The sequence below is a fragment of the Epinephelus lanceolatus genome, chromosome 2 (genome assembly GCF_041903045.1).
Source record: "Epinephelus lanceolatus isolate andai-2023 chromosome 2, ASM4190304v1, whole genome shotgun sequence".
Lineage (NCBI taxonomy): Eukaryota > Metazoa > Chordata > Actinopteri > Perciformes > Serranidae > Epinephelus > Epinephelus lanceolatus.
In genome coordinates, this window is record NC_135735.1 from 39,319,561 (window position 1) to 39,336,078 (window position 16,518).

At 40.7% G+C, this 16,518-nt stretch overlaps 1 protein-coding gene across 2 annotated transcripts in view; it reads right to left on the reverse strand.

Annotated features, from left to right (window-relative positions):
• LOC117253608 (insulin-like growth factor 1 receptor) overlaps positions 1 to 13,143 on the reverse strand; it is a 48,974-nt gene extending 35,831 nt beyond the window's left edge. For both annotated transcript variants that reach the window (XM_033621173.2, XM_078161613.1), the window contains exons 1-2: positions 12,208 to 13,143; positions 4,154 to 4,720 (exon numbers count right to left, since the gene is read on the reverse strand). In XM_033621173.2, the coding sequence (XP_033477064.2) occupies positions 4,154 to 4,720; positions 12,208 to 12,298 (658 nt within the window). In that variant the 5' untranslated portion in view covers positions 12,299 to 13,143. The remainder of the gene's footprint in view (positions 1 to 4,153; positions 4,721 to 12,207) is intronic.
• Positions 13,144 to 16,518: the final 3,375 nt, after the last annotated feature.

The following is a 16,518-nucleotide window of genomic DNA, read 5'->3' on the forward strand; positions in this document are numbered from 1 at the left end:
ACTTTAAATACAAATATAAATGAGCAAACACTGACATGTCAAGTGCAGTAAATTAAACTAGCAACAACCCTGAAGACAATCCCTCTAGTTTAATGTGTAATCCCTTCAGCCAGGGGTTGACAAAAGACAAAAATTCCTTCCAGTAAACCCCTGAAGACCTACTTTGTACTTTAATGATGTGCTTTCATCTCCTCAGACCATACAAAGCACCAGAAAAACATCCCCCATGCTGTTCAATGAGAACGCGTGTGTGCGGGTTTGTGTGTTTGAGAGAGAGAGTGTGTGTTTGTTTCCCAGCATGCACGGACATGGCTCTTCTTTAGAAGAAGCCTATGAGTTATGAACGAGACAAAACACCCAAACCAGATTCCAAAAAAACAAACGGGGGAAGTAAACATGGGAGAATGTAGCCCCCACCACCACGACTGAAAAACACTCCACTTTCCCAGAGAGGGAAACAGCCTTTGAACCCTCTTTTCCTTGTAACAGTTTTATGAATGAGTTCTGGCTGAAAGAATGTCCTTTATATTATTAACTCCATAAAACCAGGGCTTGCACTTTTCCCTTCCCTCATTTATTGATCTGATGAATGACCAGGTCTGGAAATAAAATGCCTCTGAATACAAAGTTGACTCCCATGCCAGCACAGCAGAAGGCCTGTAAGCAAGGCACACATTTAAACAATAGATCCCAGATAAGATTACTGAAGCTTGATACAGGGTGTTATCTGCAGAGACAAATGAAAACCATCATAATTTAATCCTCTATTGTCAAAGTGTTTGCTGATACTGGTCCAAAACCAAGTAAAAAGACACGATTCCAAGTATAGCAGCATCAGGCTTTATTATTTTTACTGCTCCAAACTAACACACAAGACTAAATAGCATACATATAAACAGCCTCTGATCTGCAGGTACTGGAGCCGCCAGACAACAACTTGAGGGAATGAGCACTGTTTGGTCAGCCTGCTAAAACTACTCCAGCTATCGGCCTTCCCCTTTTTAATGAAGCCTGCTTTTACTACCACCAGACTTCTCCAATAAACCGCCTAATAAATAGCACAACAATGCAGTCTCTGCAGTGAGAGCAGTAGTGCTCATGTTGTTTGAGATCAATGCTGTTTTAAGGCAGCGGCAGCAGCAAATGATGGCCCATTTGCCCTGGCTGGCACACTCCCTCAGGAGCCTGGTTGACTGCTTATGCATCTTCACGGGATCATTCTCCACTTCTTCTATATTTAGTCTACTTAAACTTAACAATACATACCAACCTCTTGGATAGGGAGATGCCAACTGAACACATCAGTTATTCCTAAAAGTGTCTCACCTTTCCAGATTGACAGGTTGAGAGTCCCTCCTGTTTCCTTGTACTCTTTTCTGTTTAATTGTACAGTTTCTTAAGTTAAGAGAAGAGGATGCTTTTCACTCCGCTTAAACTGCGCTGGCACCAGTAAGTCACCAGTACAGTGGAGCAGAGGTCTGTGTGTACATGTGTCTATTTGGGCTCTGACATCATACAGCTGCATACAAAAAGAATGTGACCCGAGAACTATTACTTGTTAATAATGGTTTTAGTAGCAAAGTGGTACACAAAGCAGTATCCACAGACAACTGTTGTAATCTTAGTGGGAGAAGTAGTAGTAATAGTAGTTAGTAGGAGCAGCAGATGGCTTTGTAGTTGAGGCAATAGTAAGAGAAACTGTAGTAGCAGCAGCACTAGCACTGGTAACAGAAGTACTACTAGTCAAGGCATTTTGTGTTAGTTGTTGGCTATTCAGTAGTAGCTGTAGTAGTAGTAGTAGTAGGGGTAATATATTTTGGCCGTTGTTAATAATTTTCCAAGAGCAATGCACATAATTAAGAATATATAACATCACAGCATTAAATCAAAAGGAAAACCAAAAATACAGACCAAAAAGGTGGAGGCAGAAGCTTCTGCTTATAATACCTACCCTTTTTACTTAGCATATTCTCATGAGTAACTCATTTACTATTAAATTAAAGATAAAAGTTAAAATAATATCCAAATCTCTTTCCTGTCCTTCACAGCCCCCACCCTCTGAACAACATGTTTAAGTCTAGTCTCAACAGAGTGGAGACAGAAAGATGGCCCTGTGCCGTCCTTGTGCAGTGCTGCTACACTTGACCTCCTTACCACATACTAGTATATGCAGTGTTTTCCCTAGGTTGCCTGCTTTGACCTGGTCAGTATTCAACCGACTTAAGCAATTTAGATATCAGACTGTCCTGCTCTTATTACAGACATGTCAACTAACCACAGACACTTGCCTCATTCACAGACTCATGGCGATACACCGCTCATTTCATAGCACATAGTGCTCTGCTGCAGAATAACTATAAGGCAAACACTGGAATGGATATTTGGCGTTGTTTTTGACATTTAAAGAAATTTTTGTTTGGCCTAACAGGTGTCCTGTTGGCCTGTACAATTATAGGAGAAACACTGCATATATATGTATAGACAAAGTGCCTGAATGTCAATTTCATAATTTTCATCAATATTATCATCATAATAGTCAGACAAAATCCCGAACAATACTTAGACACACCATATAAATATCACACTGATGAACTTTATCTCCAAGTTTCTAGTTGCTGGTAATGCTAACAATGTAGCAATTGACCATTTGCTAGGTCCCACCCCTTGAATGCATTAAATCATTGCGAAGCATTGGCCAGCTCCAACAAGGGTCCAACAACTACACAGCTGTGCTCCATACAATCTCTTGCTCTCCCTGAGCTCCCCACTCATCCACTGGCGAAGGTCCAGGCGCTAACGGCAAGGGAGAAGCCAAACATCATTTACCTGCGCACACTTTGATGACATATAGCTGGTTGAATATCAGCAAAGGTTCCCTTTATTTTTCCTTGTCTTTTCTCTCGATCACTCGGTGATGTGGTGGTTCACTGTAACACTGTTTTCTGTAGACTTTAGCTCTTAACTATCTTGATCTTTTTCACCTGTTTTGCTGCTGAGTGACCTTGACATCCTTTAATATTTTCTTCCTGACAAGAGAAATGATAAACAGCACAGAGTTCTGCTCCTCCACCTGACACCCCCTCCATCCATCCAACATGTCTTCCTCCAACATATTCCACCTCCTGGCTTCTTTTCCATCATGCCTACACTCTGCCACTCCAACAACCCACAAAGAGGGCCGGCGTATGTGCATATGTCAGACAGTCAGACATATTTGCATCTCTGTGATCTGTCTGTTTGCATGTGTGTGTGCCTGCATCTCTGTCTGCGCTTCGAGTATGTTTAATGATGGTGACAGTGTGTGTGTGTCTATGTGTGTATGTACATGCGTGCAATCCAGGCCAGTCCTGCGACAGTTCCATGTCACAAGACTGAAAACATCAACATGCTGAGTCTGCAGCAAGGCGCCAGTCACCAGGGAAACAATTCAGCCAGACACACGCACTCAGTCAGCCAAAACACATTGTCTGAAACGCACCAGCAAAACAAGTCATCTAAAACGCTGCAGTCGTAAACACAAAATTAAAGGGCGAGTTCACACTCATTGTGCTGGAGTAGTTTAATTAAACTCTGGAGCATTTACTCCTTTAGTTCAGTTTGTTTAGGCAGATGAGAACATTTGTATTGAACTTGCATGGCATCAAACGAACGCCACAAGACACCCAAATATGTGAGCTACTGTCTCTGTTGAGAAAACTGCAATTACTATGGGTAGCCACCCTAAAATACAAGTTTTTTGCATTTAAGTAAACAGAGGTTGATACTTTACAGCCAGTAGTCGCTTACATTTAGAAAATCTTTCTCAACAACAACATGGGCTGAGGCAAAATTGCAGTCTCAACAATGCCCCTGTTTAGCTCTTTCTTCATCTTTCCTTAACTCGGATAAACAGCTGAGATATATTACAGCAAAGATCTGCAGACAAGCCAATCATGCATAACAACATCCCCCTGCTTTCCTCCTTCCCCGCAGCCAAAACACAACAGCTAAAGCAGTTAAAGTGACAGGTAGCAGGCCACAGCTGTAGGCACAGAGCCGTTCATTACACTCCCAAATTCACATCTACACAAATCAGGCCAAAGGCTAGACTGTCTGCATGATCTATTTGCAATTCAAATCCCTGAGGAGCTATCATGTGTGACAGTCAGCTTACCTTTCTGGCAGTGATTGGAATTCCAGCAGCGGTAGTTATAGTTGTTGTTGAACATGGTCTTTCTGCACTGAGGGTTGTTCTCCATGATGCCTGGACAAACATCGCTGCACTCCTTGGACTGCTTGTTCCCGGCAATGTAGTTGTTGAACTCTGCGTCCAGGATGAGGGACCAGTCTATGGAGTCCAGGTAGCAGAGCTCGGGGTTCTTCTCAATGCGGATGGCGCCACGGGTAATGTTCCTCAAGTTGTACAGGCCAATGTCCTTCAAGCTGGTCATCTCAAAGATCACGAGGGCATAGTTGTAGAAGAGGTTCCGTCCTCGTATGACGGTGAGGTTGGGAAAGAGTGTGCTCAGACTGTCCAGGCCGGACACCCGGAATAGCAGCAGGTAGTCTGTGATCATGGTCAGCTTTGGGAAACTGAGGGAGCGGAAGACTTCCTGGTTGATGTTGTTGTTGTTTTTGTCACCGATAAGGAGGATCTGTAGGTAGCCCTCCACCACTGTGCAGTTCTCTAGACGCCTGAATTCACTGATGTCATTCCCGATGTCGATGCTGGGGCCACAGACTGTAGGAGACAAACAAAAGTAGAGATTGAGGGGCCGCGATGCATTAAACTCAACAGTAACATAAATATCTAAAACATTATTTGCTCCATTCTTACTTATTTCTTTGCTGTATCCGTTTATGTGATGCCCTCTGCAGGGATCATAACAGCTTCATCATCACAACAGCCTTGCCTATTCTTGCTAAAAGTCAACACATTCTTACAAATGACCTTGACATATTACACTTTATTTACACTCTATTTGTAATGTTAAATGTTACAATTAACAAAACACTGTTCATTTCTGAAATAGTTACATTTATAAAGAGATGCTTGTTTGTACGTATTTTAAATATTGACAGTGCACTTGAATTGTGCAGTTGTTGACAAAACATGTTTGCCCTGCAGTTCTCATCATCAATGTCATCTTGACATGGCGTGACAGAGTAAATACTTGGGTCAGATTCTATTCAAGCTCAGGTTAACAGTGCAATAAAGTTTACATTACTCTGCCTTCAGGCTATTGTTGCTCTTGTGTCCACCTGATATGACCCCAGCCTTTTGTTTCACTGTCTGCTTTAGTCAGGCTTTTACGACACATGAAAGCAATAGAAACAATCAACTATAAAATACATCATCCATAAAAAACTGTGCACACTCGGTTGATCAAATACAGTGTATGTGACAAAGCAACTTGTTAAATGAAAGGACAAAATGAATCATGAGGGAGTTTCACAAGTGCTCGGTCATCATCATTCTTCACGAAACAAGAGTCTACAGCCAAGGCAACAGCCCGTGAGGCACAGCGGTGTTTTGTGCTAACATGCCCATGTCAACATGCTACAATGCTCACAATAAAAATGCGTACATGCTGGCGTTTAGCAGGTATAATGTGTACCCTGTTCATTATCTTATTTTAGCATTTTAGCATACTAGCATTTGCTAATTGGCCCTAAAACCAAAGTACAGCTGAGGCTGATGCAGGTTTTTGTAAAGAAAGTACTGGCTCAAGTCAAGTCTCCATTTGTTACAACTTACATCAACCTCTGTACTAAATTTCATGACAATCTATTCAGTAGTTGAGAAGACGTTTCATTCAAAATCACCTGTTAAAATCACAGATGTCAATCAATGTCACCATGCCTAGAGAGGCCCTAGAGGAAAAGTAGGATTTAACCTCTGGGGAGCATGAATGTGTAAAGTGACAATCTAGCCAATAGACTAGATATTTCCGTTTCAATATGGATTCATCTGCTGATTATTTTTTACGAGTGATCAATCATTAAATCGATAAAATGTCATTTAAAAAAAGCGGAAAATGTTCATCACAATTTCCCAGAGCTAAATGCGACATCTTTAAATCAGTCTAAAACTTCAAGACTGTTCATTTACCTTTGTAAAAGACAAAGAAAAGCAGCAAATTCTCACATTTAAGAAGCTGGAACCAGATTTTTTTTTTGATTGAAAAATTACTGAAATGATTAATTGTGTATCAAAATAGTTGGCAAATAATTTTCTTTCGATCACCTAATTAATCAATCGATTAATTGTTGCAGCTCTACTGCTAACATGGATAAAAGCAGCTGTTGTAGATGCAGTGTAGCATGCCCTCCTGGAAAAGTCTGAGCATGTAGCACCTTTGTATTCACTACTATCTAATGACTTGAAGAATGATGTACAGCAGAGGTGAACATTTCTGGGCTTCAGCTCAAAGAACAGACAACAAAGGACAGCTGCAATTTAATGCATTCTGTAAAATACATTTGTTTAGATTGGTTTTTAACTTCATGAGCCGTACTTTATTTACTGAGACTGTAGTGTTTGACTCTATTTAGACAAAGAAATACTTTGAACCAAATCAATTGCAGAACAGAGTGTATGAAAGGCACAGCTCTAAATCCAAACCCGCATTAGGAAAAGTTTGGTACGGCATGATGGTGATGATCGGTGGAGTGTTTGCCTTTCCAACTTTTACTCCCACCTGTGTGCTATGCTCTAAACAATACTTCGCCTGAAGCCCCAGCAGCACCCACAGAAACATGGAGGCCATTATCACACATCACTGTGAGGAGGATTTAGACTTCAAAAGCTGGAGGGCAGTGAGTCATGGAAAACTCACACCAACCAGCTAACAGGTTGTCACACTACTGCTTTAATGCTCGTCTATAAAGTTTTACTGTATGACTGCAACACAGAGAGGTCTGGAAAAGACTATACATAACCAGCAAACATTCAATGGTTGTCTTAATTAACAAAATACAATTTATAATTAAACATTTGATCTGGTGTTGCAGGTGTAAATTCATGTCATTTTGTTTAATCAGGGGATTGCCCTAAAAGCAAAACCTGGAGCTTGTGCAATGTGCCAACAGCTACACATATTCTCACACTAGATGTTGTACCCCAAGGCTGTACACATCACTGTATAATCTAGGGAAATAAGTTATAGTGTAATATGTAATAAACCTGTCACAATAAATGCACTGTTTAGATTTTAATCTTCCAATCATTCTCTAACAAATTATAGTAAGGCAAATGAGTATACTTTATGCATCACTGTCCAAGTTTAAAGAGTAGAAAAACAAGTTAGACAGTACTTTACAAACTGTTAAATGTGAATAAGTAAGACCAATAAATGCACATAATAAGACAGTATTACTGATACCAAAATCTGTAGTTCCGCAAACCATATGTGTTGTTTCTCGAGAAACCCACACTGCTTCTGAGGTGGAACAATGTTTAATTTCCAAAAGAACACCCTGAACTTTTTCTACTGGCAATGGAAATTTTTCCCAAACCTTCCAATGCGGTTCGACGGCATAGCACAAAATGACACATCACAATATTGGAAAAGCCTATCACTATTTTATATTCTCAATACAGTGTGTTGTAATTTTAGCTTTAATAATCAGTAATGGTTTACTGTGGATTAGAAAATGAAAACATAATTGAATGCTTTGCTATAGTCAAAGATTGTATGCTTCACCCTTAAATAAACAAGACTGTTAACCACTACTGAAGTTCATGACCAACATGATATTTAAGAAATTGAAATCTTTTAGTTGTGCAGCTCACATGCTCTGAACGTGTTCACTAAACAGCAGCTCTGCGGTCAGTCACACACAGAAGGAAAGGCTATTCCCCGGGGATCAATAAAGTATTCTGAATCTGAATACTATGACTGTGTGACATTGCCCTACTGCACACTGAGGGTAAGTAATAAAACAACTAAACTCACGAGTGTGTGTGACTAGTAACCCTCCTATAGTGATCGCTCACTTATTCGTGAGGGAGGTAATATGTTCCTGCTAACTTTCAGAAACTTGAAATGTACTTTTCCATTTGAGAAACTAAAGAAAAATGTCTGCTGTTCTAAAATATATTGTACTAACTGTGCTTACTGTTTGAAAAAAATCAAACACGTTTCTGTAACTGTGAACAACACAATGTTACAGTTTAACTCAGCAGTAGCAAAGTTCACAAAAGATGGTAACTTTCCTATACCCAGTTCACATTAACACAGTGACGCAGGTCCGACCAGCATCTCCTGTATGTAACAGGTATTAAAAATTCCTGATGTCACAGCAGTCCTAAAATGCAGCCCAGAGAACGGGAAGCATGACACCTTTTTTCATCTTTCAGATTGTAATCTTGGCTCAGGGAAAATTTCTCCTATTAAGCATCCTGGTTTTGAAAACTGCACACAGAACGTGAAGCAACAAGTGACGGTGGCTGCACCTGACAGGTCGTTAGTTACCAGGGAAGACACAAAGTGTCTGCTGGTGTCTAAGAACTTTGTCTATGACTGCAACTGTCAACCAAATATTAACTATGCAAGTTTCATTTGAGTTTTCTAACTCTAATGAAAGATATCTCCAATTCACTTCTCACTATTCAAAATGTTAATTCTTGATATCAATAATTTATTCTTACTAGTGGAACTGTTCACTGTAGATATCTGTAACTTAAATACAACTAGCGAACTTTTACCATTGATCTCTATCCAAACTCAGTTACAGATATCTATAATTCCATTTTGATGTGTTATAATTACAATGTTGGACATATCGGGAATACAGTTGTTGATATCTGAAATGGATAATTACATTTCCACTAGTCACAATCCTTTTTCAACATGTGGGAATTTAATTGTAGATACCTGTAAATGTTATTCTTACTGGTGAAAAAGAAATTCCTGATATCTATAATTAAATCAAAGATAACTATAAATCAGAAATGTAATTTCTACATAGGAAAATATATTTGTGACAGGTCAAAATTGAAAACTTAATCACTACTAGTCAGCCCAGTTGACTGAATGTTAAAAATAAGTATAGAAAGAAGCAACAGACACCAATAAAAAAGGGCAGACAGACCCACAGCTCCTCTCTGAAAAATGCAAAAGAAAGTTGGACCCATTTGTGCAAATTAGGTGAGTAAACTGGCGAAAACAAGTTAAAGATTGTCCTTTAATTCATTCCCCAAAAAGCATGCTTTACAATAGTAAGTCTACAGACAACAAATATACCGAATGTAAAACTGCCCTAAGATTGACCTCTTTCAACCCCACTTGTGACATAAGCTTCAAAGCACACTGGAGCTGTAGCTTGTAATGTACCAGTGCCCAGCTAAAATGTGACAAAGTTGTATCGCCTTTCTTTGCATTTGGCTTTTTAATTGGGGATAATTTGTCTCTCACATAAAATAGCGGGTTAAGAACTGTAGTCTTTTTGACCAAAACTGCTGAGAGTTTAAATCTCCTCTAGAGAGGACGTGAGAGCCTCTGGTGAGCCATTATGAAATGCCTTTGGTGTGATTTAAGGCAGGCAGTGTGCTGGTATGGCTGTTATGTCTTTCTCTATAATCTACTTGTCAGTGCACACTGTCAGCAGCCTTGAGCGAGCTGCATACCTGTTAATACAATCCCAACACCCGGGCCTGTAAAAAGACACACTGCCTAGTGACGTTACATCACAGCAGCCTTAATGCCTCACCCTCTGTGGCCTCACTGCAACGCCAGCATGGCCATCTTTCATGGGAACTGCTCCTTACCACGCTCATGAAGACACTAAACAAGTTTCTGATCAAAATTTACATCTTGTGCTCAGCTAAGTGAAAATTTGGATAGCAGGTGTAGCAGCTTAATAACTCCCCCTCCCTCTCCTCTCATACTGACACATTTTAAACAGCTGAGTACACAAGCCTATCTCTGCAGCTTTGATGAGCCTCCAGATCACATATTTACTTTTGATAACCTTTCCCCAGCTGGTTGCAGCACCCAGACTATCCGCAGACAATCAGAGGAAATCCACTAGAAGTGTCATAAGACAAGAAATAGGAAGCAATACGCCCTCTAATCTGGTGCTTCATACACTGCCACTAGACTGCAGCAAGTCTATTTACTCCTCATTTCCATCCCGTTAGTGACAGATTGCCCGAGGGGGGGAACGTATTCATAAATACTTTTCCACATGAGAGGCAAGGTGAGAAGAAATGCGCTGGGAAGCTTTAGCAAAAGATCATTCTTGACAGATAAAGCTTGTTTGATTCATCTGAGAGGCTTTGTTTGCAGCACCACAGCTGAACCTGGTTAACCCAAACCTACTAACCCTTTAGTTCCAACTGATACAGCAAACCAGCAGGAATGCTCAGAGTTTAGCCACACAAGGAACCTTTAGACAGCTCCACACCGGAGCGAGAATAAACGTAGGATTTCGATGGGAGAACCTCTCTGCTTCTCCCAGGTTTGTCCTGTAACCACTGGGGCTAACAGTAAACCCCATGACACACAGTTCACAAGCTCCTCACTCTTTCCAATCAACAGAACTTAGTCTGTTTTGCTTGCGAATGTACTTTGGCTTGTTCTATTTTAAAACCCAGACCCTGGTTCAATCCCCCAACCCACCCCTCCCCAACATGTCATGATGAATGGGATGAATCAGGGAGCCTAGTTTACAGTTTAGCTGGAAACATGGGAGAAAATCAGATGGCAACACATAAAAAGAAAATTTGAATATATAAAGAAGCTTTAAATTCATTCAATTTGAAGCTTTATATGCTGACAGAATATGTATATATGCTGCCATACAGAAAGTCTATAGAAAGTCCCATTTCTTACACTAGGACATCTGTGCAGTGCCAATTGGTGCTTCTCAAAGTTACGTCAAACTTTAAAAGAAGTATGGATTACTTCAATGAACTAACATCCAACTAAACTCCATAACCTCAGAGCTGTGGTAACTAGTTTGTCGGATGGGTGGATGCTGCAGCATGCCGGCATTCATGAAAATATTTCCAAGGTCAAGGTATCCCCAGGTTTGTTTAGTAAAGGAGAATAAATGACTGGGAATATCAAAATGGAAAGGATGCCCAGGCACAAGAGAATGCCCAAAACAGATCAATGTTGTGTTGCATTCACCCAGTTAAGGTCTACTTTGTCTCATCAGAAACCTTGGGAAGTTAATAAAATGACTGAAAATGGCTAAGCTTTTATATTATACAAAATTAACCAAAAGCTCAATTGCTCTCTTTATGTGGCATATATATGTTTTGATGCTAAACCTTGTGCGCCAAATGTACTGGACCAGGCTGTACAACCATTACACCTTCACCTCACTGACAATCATTTCCTGTGACCTGCGCTGTTTAAAAAAATAAATTGAAATGTCTAATCTTTAATAGCATATACAGAGCTGAATTTGTCAAGGCTCTCACTACATGCAGCAACAAATTATTTATGTTGGCACCCAGTTTGCATTGCTTTATCTCACTTGGGTATGACAATAATAAATCAAATTTTGAATGCAGAGAAAGACAAGCTTCGGCTGAACCCAGCAATCACCTACACTTTAAGTGCTCAAATCCTGTTTACTGTTTTCTGTTGAGATCACAGATACCTTCCACTTTTGCCTGATTCTAATCCACCTCATTGTGACTCAGAGTTGACAATGTGCTGTGTATATATAGCTTGACTGACTTTCTCCGTTGGCTGAGTCATGGCAATGTATTTACCAACACACTTGGACTGACTCATTTTCTGTGGCGTGCTTTAAAATCAAGTTACAATATTACAACTTGTCTTTTTACAGTCTGTATCACAGTATTGACCAAAACCAAGTCATCTTCAGTTATTTGCACACAAAGACATTACATTTTTAATTATTTTCCCATTGATATAAAAGTAATTTCTAGAGATGCACCTTGTATAATGGTTTAACACATGATCTCCATGCATTAAGATAAAAGCAATTCTTTTATTAACCTTTAGCCACATAGCTACAATGACAGCATGTTTCTTCTCTGTTTACAAACACTTATTTTTCTATGTTCGCCATAAATGCGACCCATTACAGTGTTGCACTATGTATACACAGCGTATATAACGTTAGTAAAGCATTGTGTTTCCACTGCGACGGACGCTAACTTTATTTCCCCTATTGAAGCAGACACGGAGGATGTAAAAAAAACAATGTTCCCCATGTGTAGTAATGTGGAGTAGTATTACTTACTCTCTGCGGTGGCGGGCCGGAGGCAGGACGACAGACCCAGCATCAGACCCCAAAACAAGGTCAAGCGGCTCCTTTCCGTACGAGACCTCATTCCTGGATGAGTAAATCCTCCCAAATCCTGTAAATAAATATGTTGAGGGGGGAAACGTGGACAAACCCTGCTCAGAATTATTAAAAAGCTTTTTTAATCTCCAGCCAGCACCTTTTAGCAGTTAGCCGGCTAATGGAGCTAATAGCTACTACAAACGGGCTAGCTGGGGTAGCTTTCTCACGTTTCCTAATGGGAGTCCAGTCGTGCTCCAAAAAATCACCGATTTATCCCTCTGGTGTGAAAATGTGAATTCATAGTTCGGGTCTATTCCTGCCAAAAACAACGCCGCATTGGTGTGTGTGATGAAACCAATGCGGTTAAACTAGCGGCGGGGATTCCTCTGTAATCCGCATCTTCACACTCCATATCTGGAGGAAAAACGTTCAACGTCCCGCTGCTGGAGGACCCTCTGGAGGCAGAACACGGGTCAAACCCCCTCAAAAATGTGATGGAAAGAGGCTGTCTAGGCGATTCAGTATCATATTAAATCAATACGCAGCTCCCCTGCGTGAAAGACACGACGTTTGTTTCGAAATATCCTGGATAAAATCTAGTTTCAGACCGCAGCCTCCTTCTTCTTCTCCTCCTCCTCCTCCTCCTCAGCCGCTCATCATGCACACACACACCGCGTTGTTGTGGTAAGAGTAAATCACCTTCATATCAACGGAAAATGGAGTATTTGACCTTATTGCTCCAGGTTAGGTCAAGTCAGTTGGTTATCTAATGCCCTCCGTCGATAGATAGCTGAACGGGCAGCGCAGTTGGACAGATTAATGTACAGGTACATACACGGTCTCCTTCGGCCAGTCTGCAGTCTGCCGTATTCGCTGTAAACACGGCGCCCTGCGCAGAGATCGTCTCTGTTTCAAAAGATGAATCACTCCGGCTTCTGCCCCGCCTTCTGTTAAAGTGGGCGTCACTCTGACTGCAGTTCAGCAAACTACACAAGAGCAGTTACCATAGTGACTAGTCTGGCACTCACAAGGTCAGTTTTATCCCTGTGTTTTAACAGGATAAACTGTAAACAACATCAACAAGAGGACACCACATGTCTCTACTTTGTCAGTATCATCTGCACCGGTGGAACGCTAGGCTATTTCACTGCGCCAACTGTTGTCGTGCGTCAACACCAGACACCGAGGCAGGGCTTACAAAGTAGTACCGTCATTTATCTACCTGCAGTCTATAAACAAACAAACTTTGCAATTTGACGAATACATTATTTTGTGCACTTCTTCATAGACATCCACATCACCATAACATGAAAAAATGTAGACAGAGTGAGACCTCTGACTTTTCCTTCTCCTCTCTGGTCACCGCCGTAGCGACTCCGTTTACGACGCGGTGTGAAGGAAAGCCGGGATGCTGATCCAGGATCAGGGTTGTTTTGCTGCTCACAAACACACAGCAGAGGGCTGCTGATACAAAGATCGTGTCTGTCTGCACCACCTGTAATTACACTCTTGAATCCACGCAGTCACAGCTGTGTTTTCATATGTATATTGACTTCATTTATAAGCCTGTCCATCAGACATGTACACACATAGCTTTCATCTTCATATTCATATATTGCTCTTAGGGATTAACCTGCAAGTGCCTGTGTTCCATCTGTTTTATTGGTATCTTGGCATAAAATAACATGTGGGCATGGTTGTTTTTACATTATGATGTGATTCTAAGCTATTTAGTTTTGTCCATTGTACTTGAATATCATTCATATTATACTTAAAGTAACTATAAAATCACAAAATCGCTTTGTTCTGAATCCCCATGCTGTGTAATGTTAGGCCTGTATCACAAAAATCATCACGTAGTCATGTGTTTTGGAGCTTGGTACTGGAGCAACTCATGCAAAAACACTTGGCTCTGGGTTTCCCTTTGAAACGACACCGAAATGCTGCCATCTTGAGGGGAGTGGACCCAACTGCAGGCTCACAATCCACAGCCTGTTAAAGTAAAATATAGCCTAATACAGGAGGGGTGAAATTTAAAACCTTTGTTGCGAAAAACTATGAAAATATGAATGTATTCCCCCAGCGGACATTCTTTAAAATGTGATTTTCTTCAACCTTTGCATGTGTCGCTATTATGGGAGGTTGCAGTGAGTATAAATCCAGTAACCATGACAGTGTTAATGCTTTGTCAGAGGGGTTTCATCTGTTTACCATGGCCTTGCATGGTCTATTAGCTCCCAAAAAAGCTACAAAAGTGTCAGTAAAACAATGTCATACTGTAGCTTTATGAGCTAAATATATATAGGGAGACAGGACAGTTAAAGTTGCACCCTTTGTATGTGGGGATTTTAAAACAACTCATCTCATCACACTGACTTCCCCTTTGTTTGAGACACAGACAGGTACAGTTGCAGTGATCTTTTGAGGTCTGAGGTCCAGGCTGAGGAAGTGGAGGGCCAGCGGCTTGTGATGCTGTGAGAGAAGCAGACAGTAAACAAAACCGTCCATAGAAGAGCCCCTGACAGTTTTGATTATCCCTGTAATTACAGGCTGCTTTCATCACTTTACAGAGCACAGCACAGAGGCATTATTTGAACGCCACACATTACCTCAGCTCTGGCAGACACCGCTCGGCATCCGTCACAATCCAACAATTAGCACAGAGAGAGAGAAAAAAAATGCACATTAAAAATGAAGTGAATATCAGTGGCCACCCAAGAGTCCAAATACAGTGAGTCACCCTCTAACAAGTGCTCACTGTACCAACATGACCTCCCTGTGCCAGAGAATGTTGTGCCTGTCCACTTGCATTTGTTAAGTCCCTATTAAAGTCCCCATGAAGGCAGCCGGTGGGCCCACCTACCTTGACTGTCCCGATGGAATCCATTCTCGCACTGCACTCATGTGGAAATAAGCCTGTTTACCACCAACGGGTCACACATGCTAATGAGCGTCTGTTTGTTTTCCACTGTGCTCATGCAGGAGGAAGGGAATTTAGAGGGGAAATAATAGATGATATGCAGACAACAGCCCGGGTGGCTTTGCTGTACTAATGATGAAAAACGTTGAACAGAGAATTAATGGATATGAAATCAGAACAGGAAATGTGGTCTGACACTCTGATGTTGCTGGGTCTGATCACACAGATATACAGGATGTCGGCTGGCCTGGTTTGGAAGCAGTGGTCCAGTTGTGGCTCAAGAATCCCCAGATAGACTGACATTAGACCACAGAACCAGTAAGCTTTGTCTGACTGATGAGCCCCCATCTGACAGGTAAGGGATGATATTGTGCAGATACCTGTCTAAACCATACACTGTAGATCCAGTACAGTTTAAGGCAAAAGCCTGCCAATAAACAGCACACACATCAAGGCCGTAGCCATGGAGTTGACACTAGGAAGGGACCAAATCTGCGGGAGGGTCAGGGGGCCCAGAAAAACATGTAAAAATGTAAAACTAATTTCCTATTATATTATATTATATTATATTAATAATCATAAGCAATACAGCTATACAGAACACTATAGGAATACGTAATATATGAAAACTTGCTCTGTCCATAAATTAATGACACATGCAGTGCAGCATAAATGACTGAGACTTTATTCAGACTTCACCTGGGTCATCTGACAAATATAACATAACCTACACATCAACGTTAGTCAAAGACGCCCATGAGCACTGTTAGTTGGCCAGTGGGTAAATGTGTGGCCAATAAACTGCAGGTAACTTAGCTGTGAAATAACAACTCCAGTGCAAAAAATATATATATATATATATTAATGTCAAGCAATGGCTTCTACTGGGGTATGGCAACACCACTTTGACAAACTACATACAGTACTGTAGTACACTCTACTATAATCACTAATATCAATAGGCAATTTGTGTAGTTCATTTATGATTATTATTATACCACAGCAATGTCTGTCTTAATGTAACAATTTTAGTTATTATTTTGACTATATTCAAATAAACACACACGTGAACAACACAATGTGGTCCATTAAATATTAATATTTCCTGTTATGATCTCAATTAGACATTTAACTTGTTGTATAGGGGGTTACTAATAACATTAATGTGTCTCTGTTCTATTCAAGTGTCCCAGTGAGCAATGAAACACTGTCACAATGAGGCAGAAACACTAAATGCAGCCATTATTAATTTGATCATTTACACCTGTGCTTTTCCTACTGTGGCCTGTCATTGAACAAAGGCCTATTGCCTTTAGACGCATGTCAGCATTTATATTCATTCATTC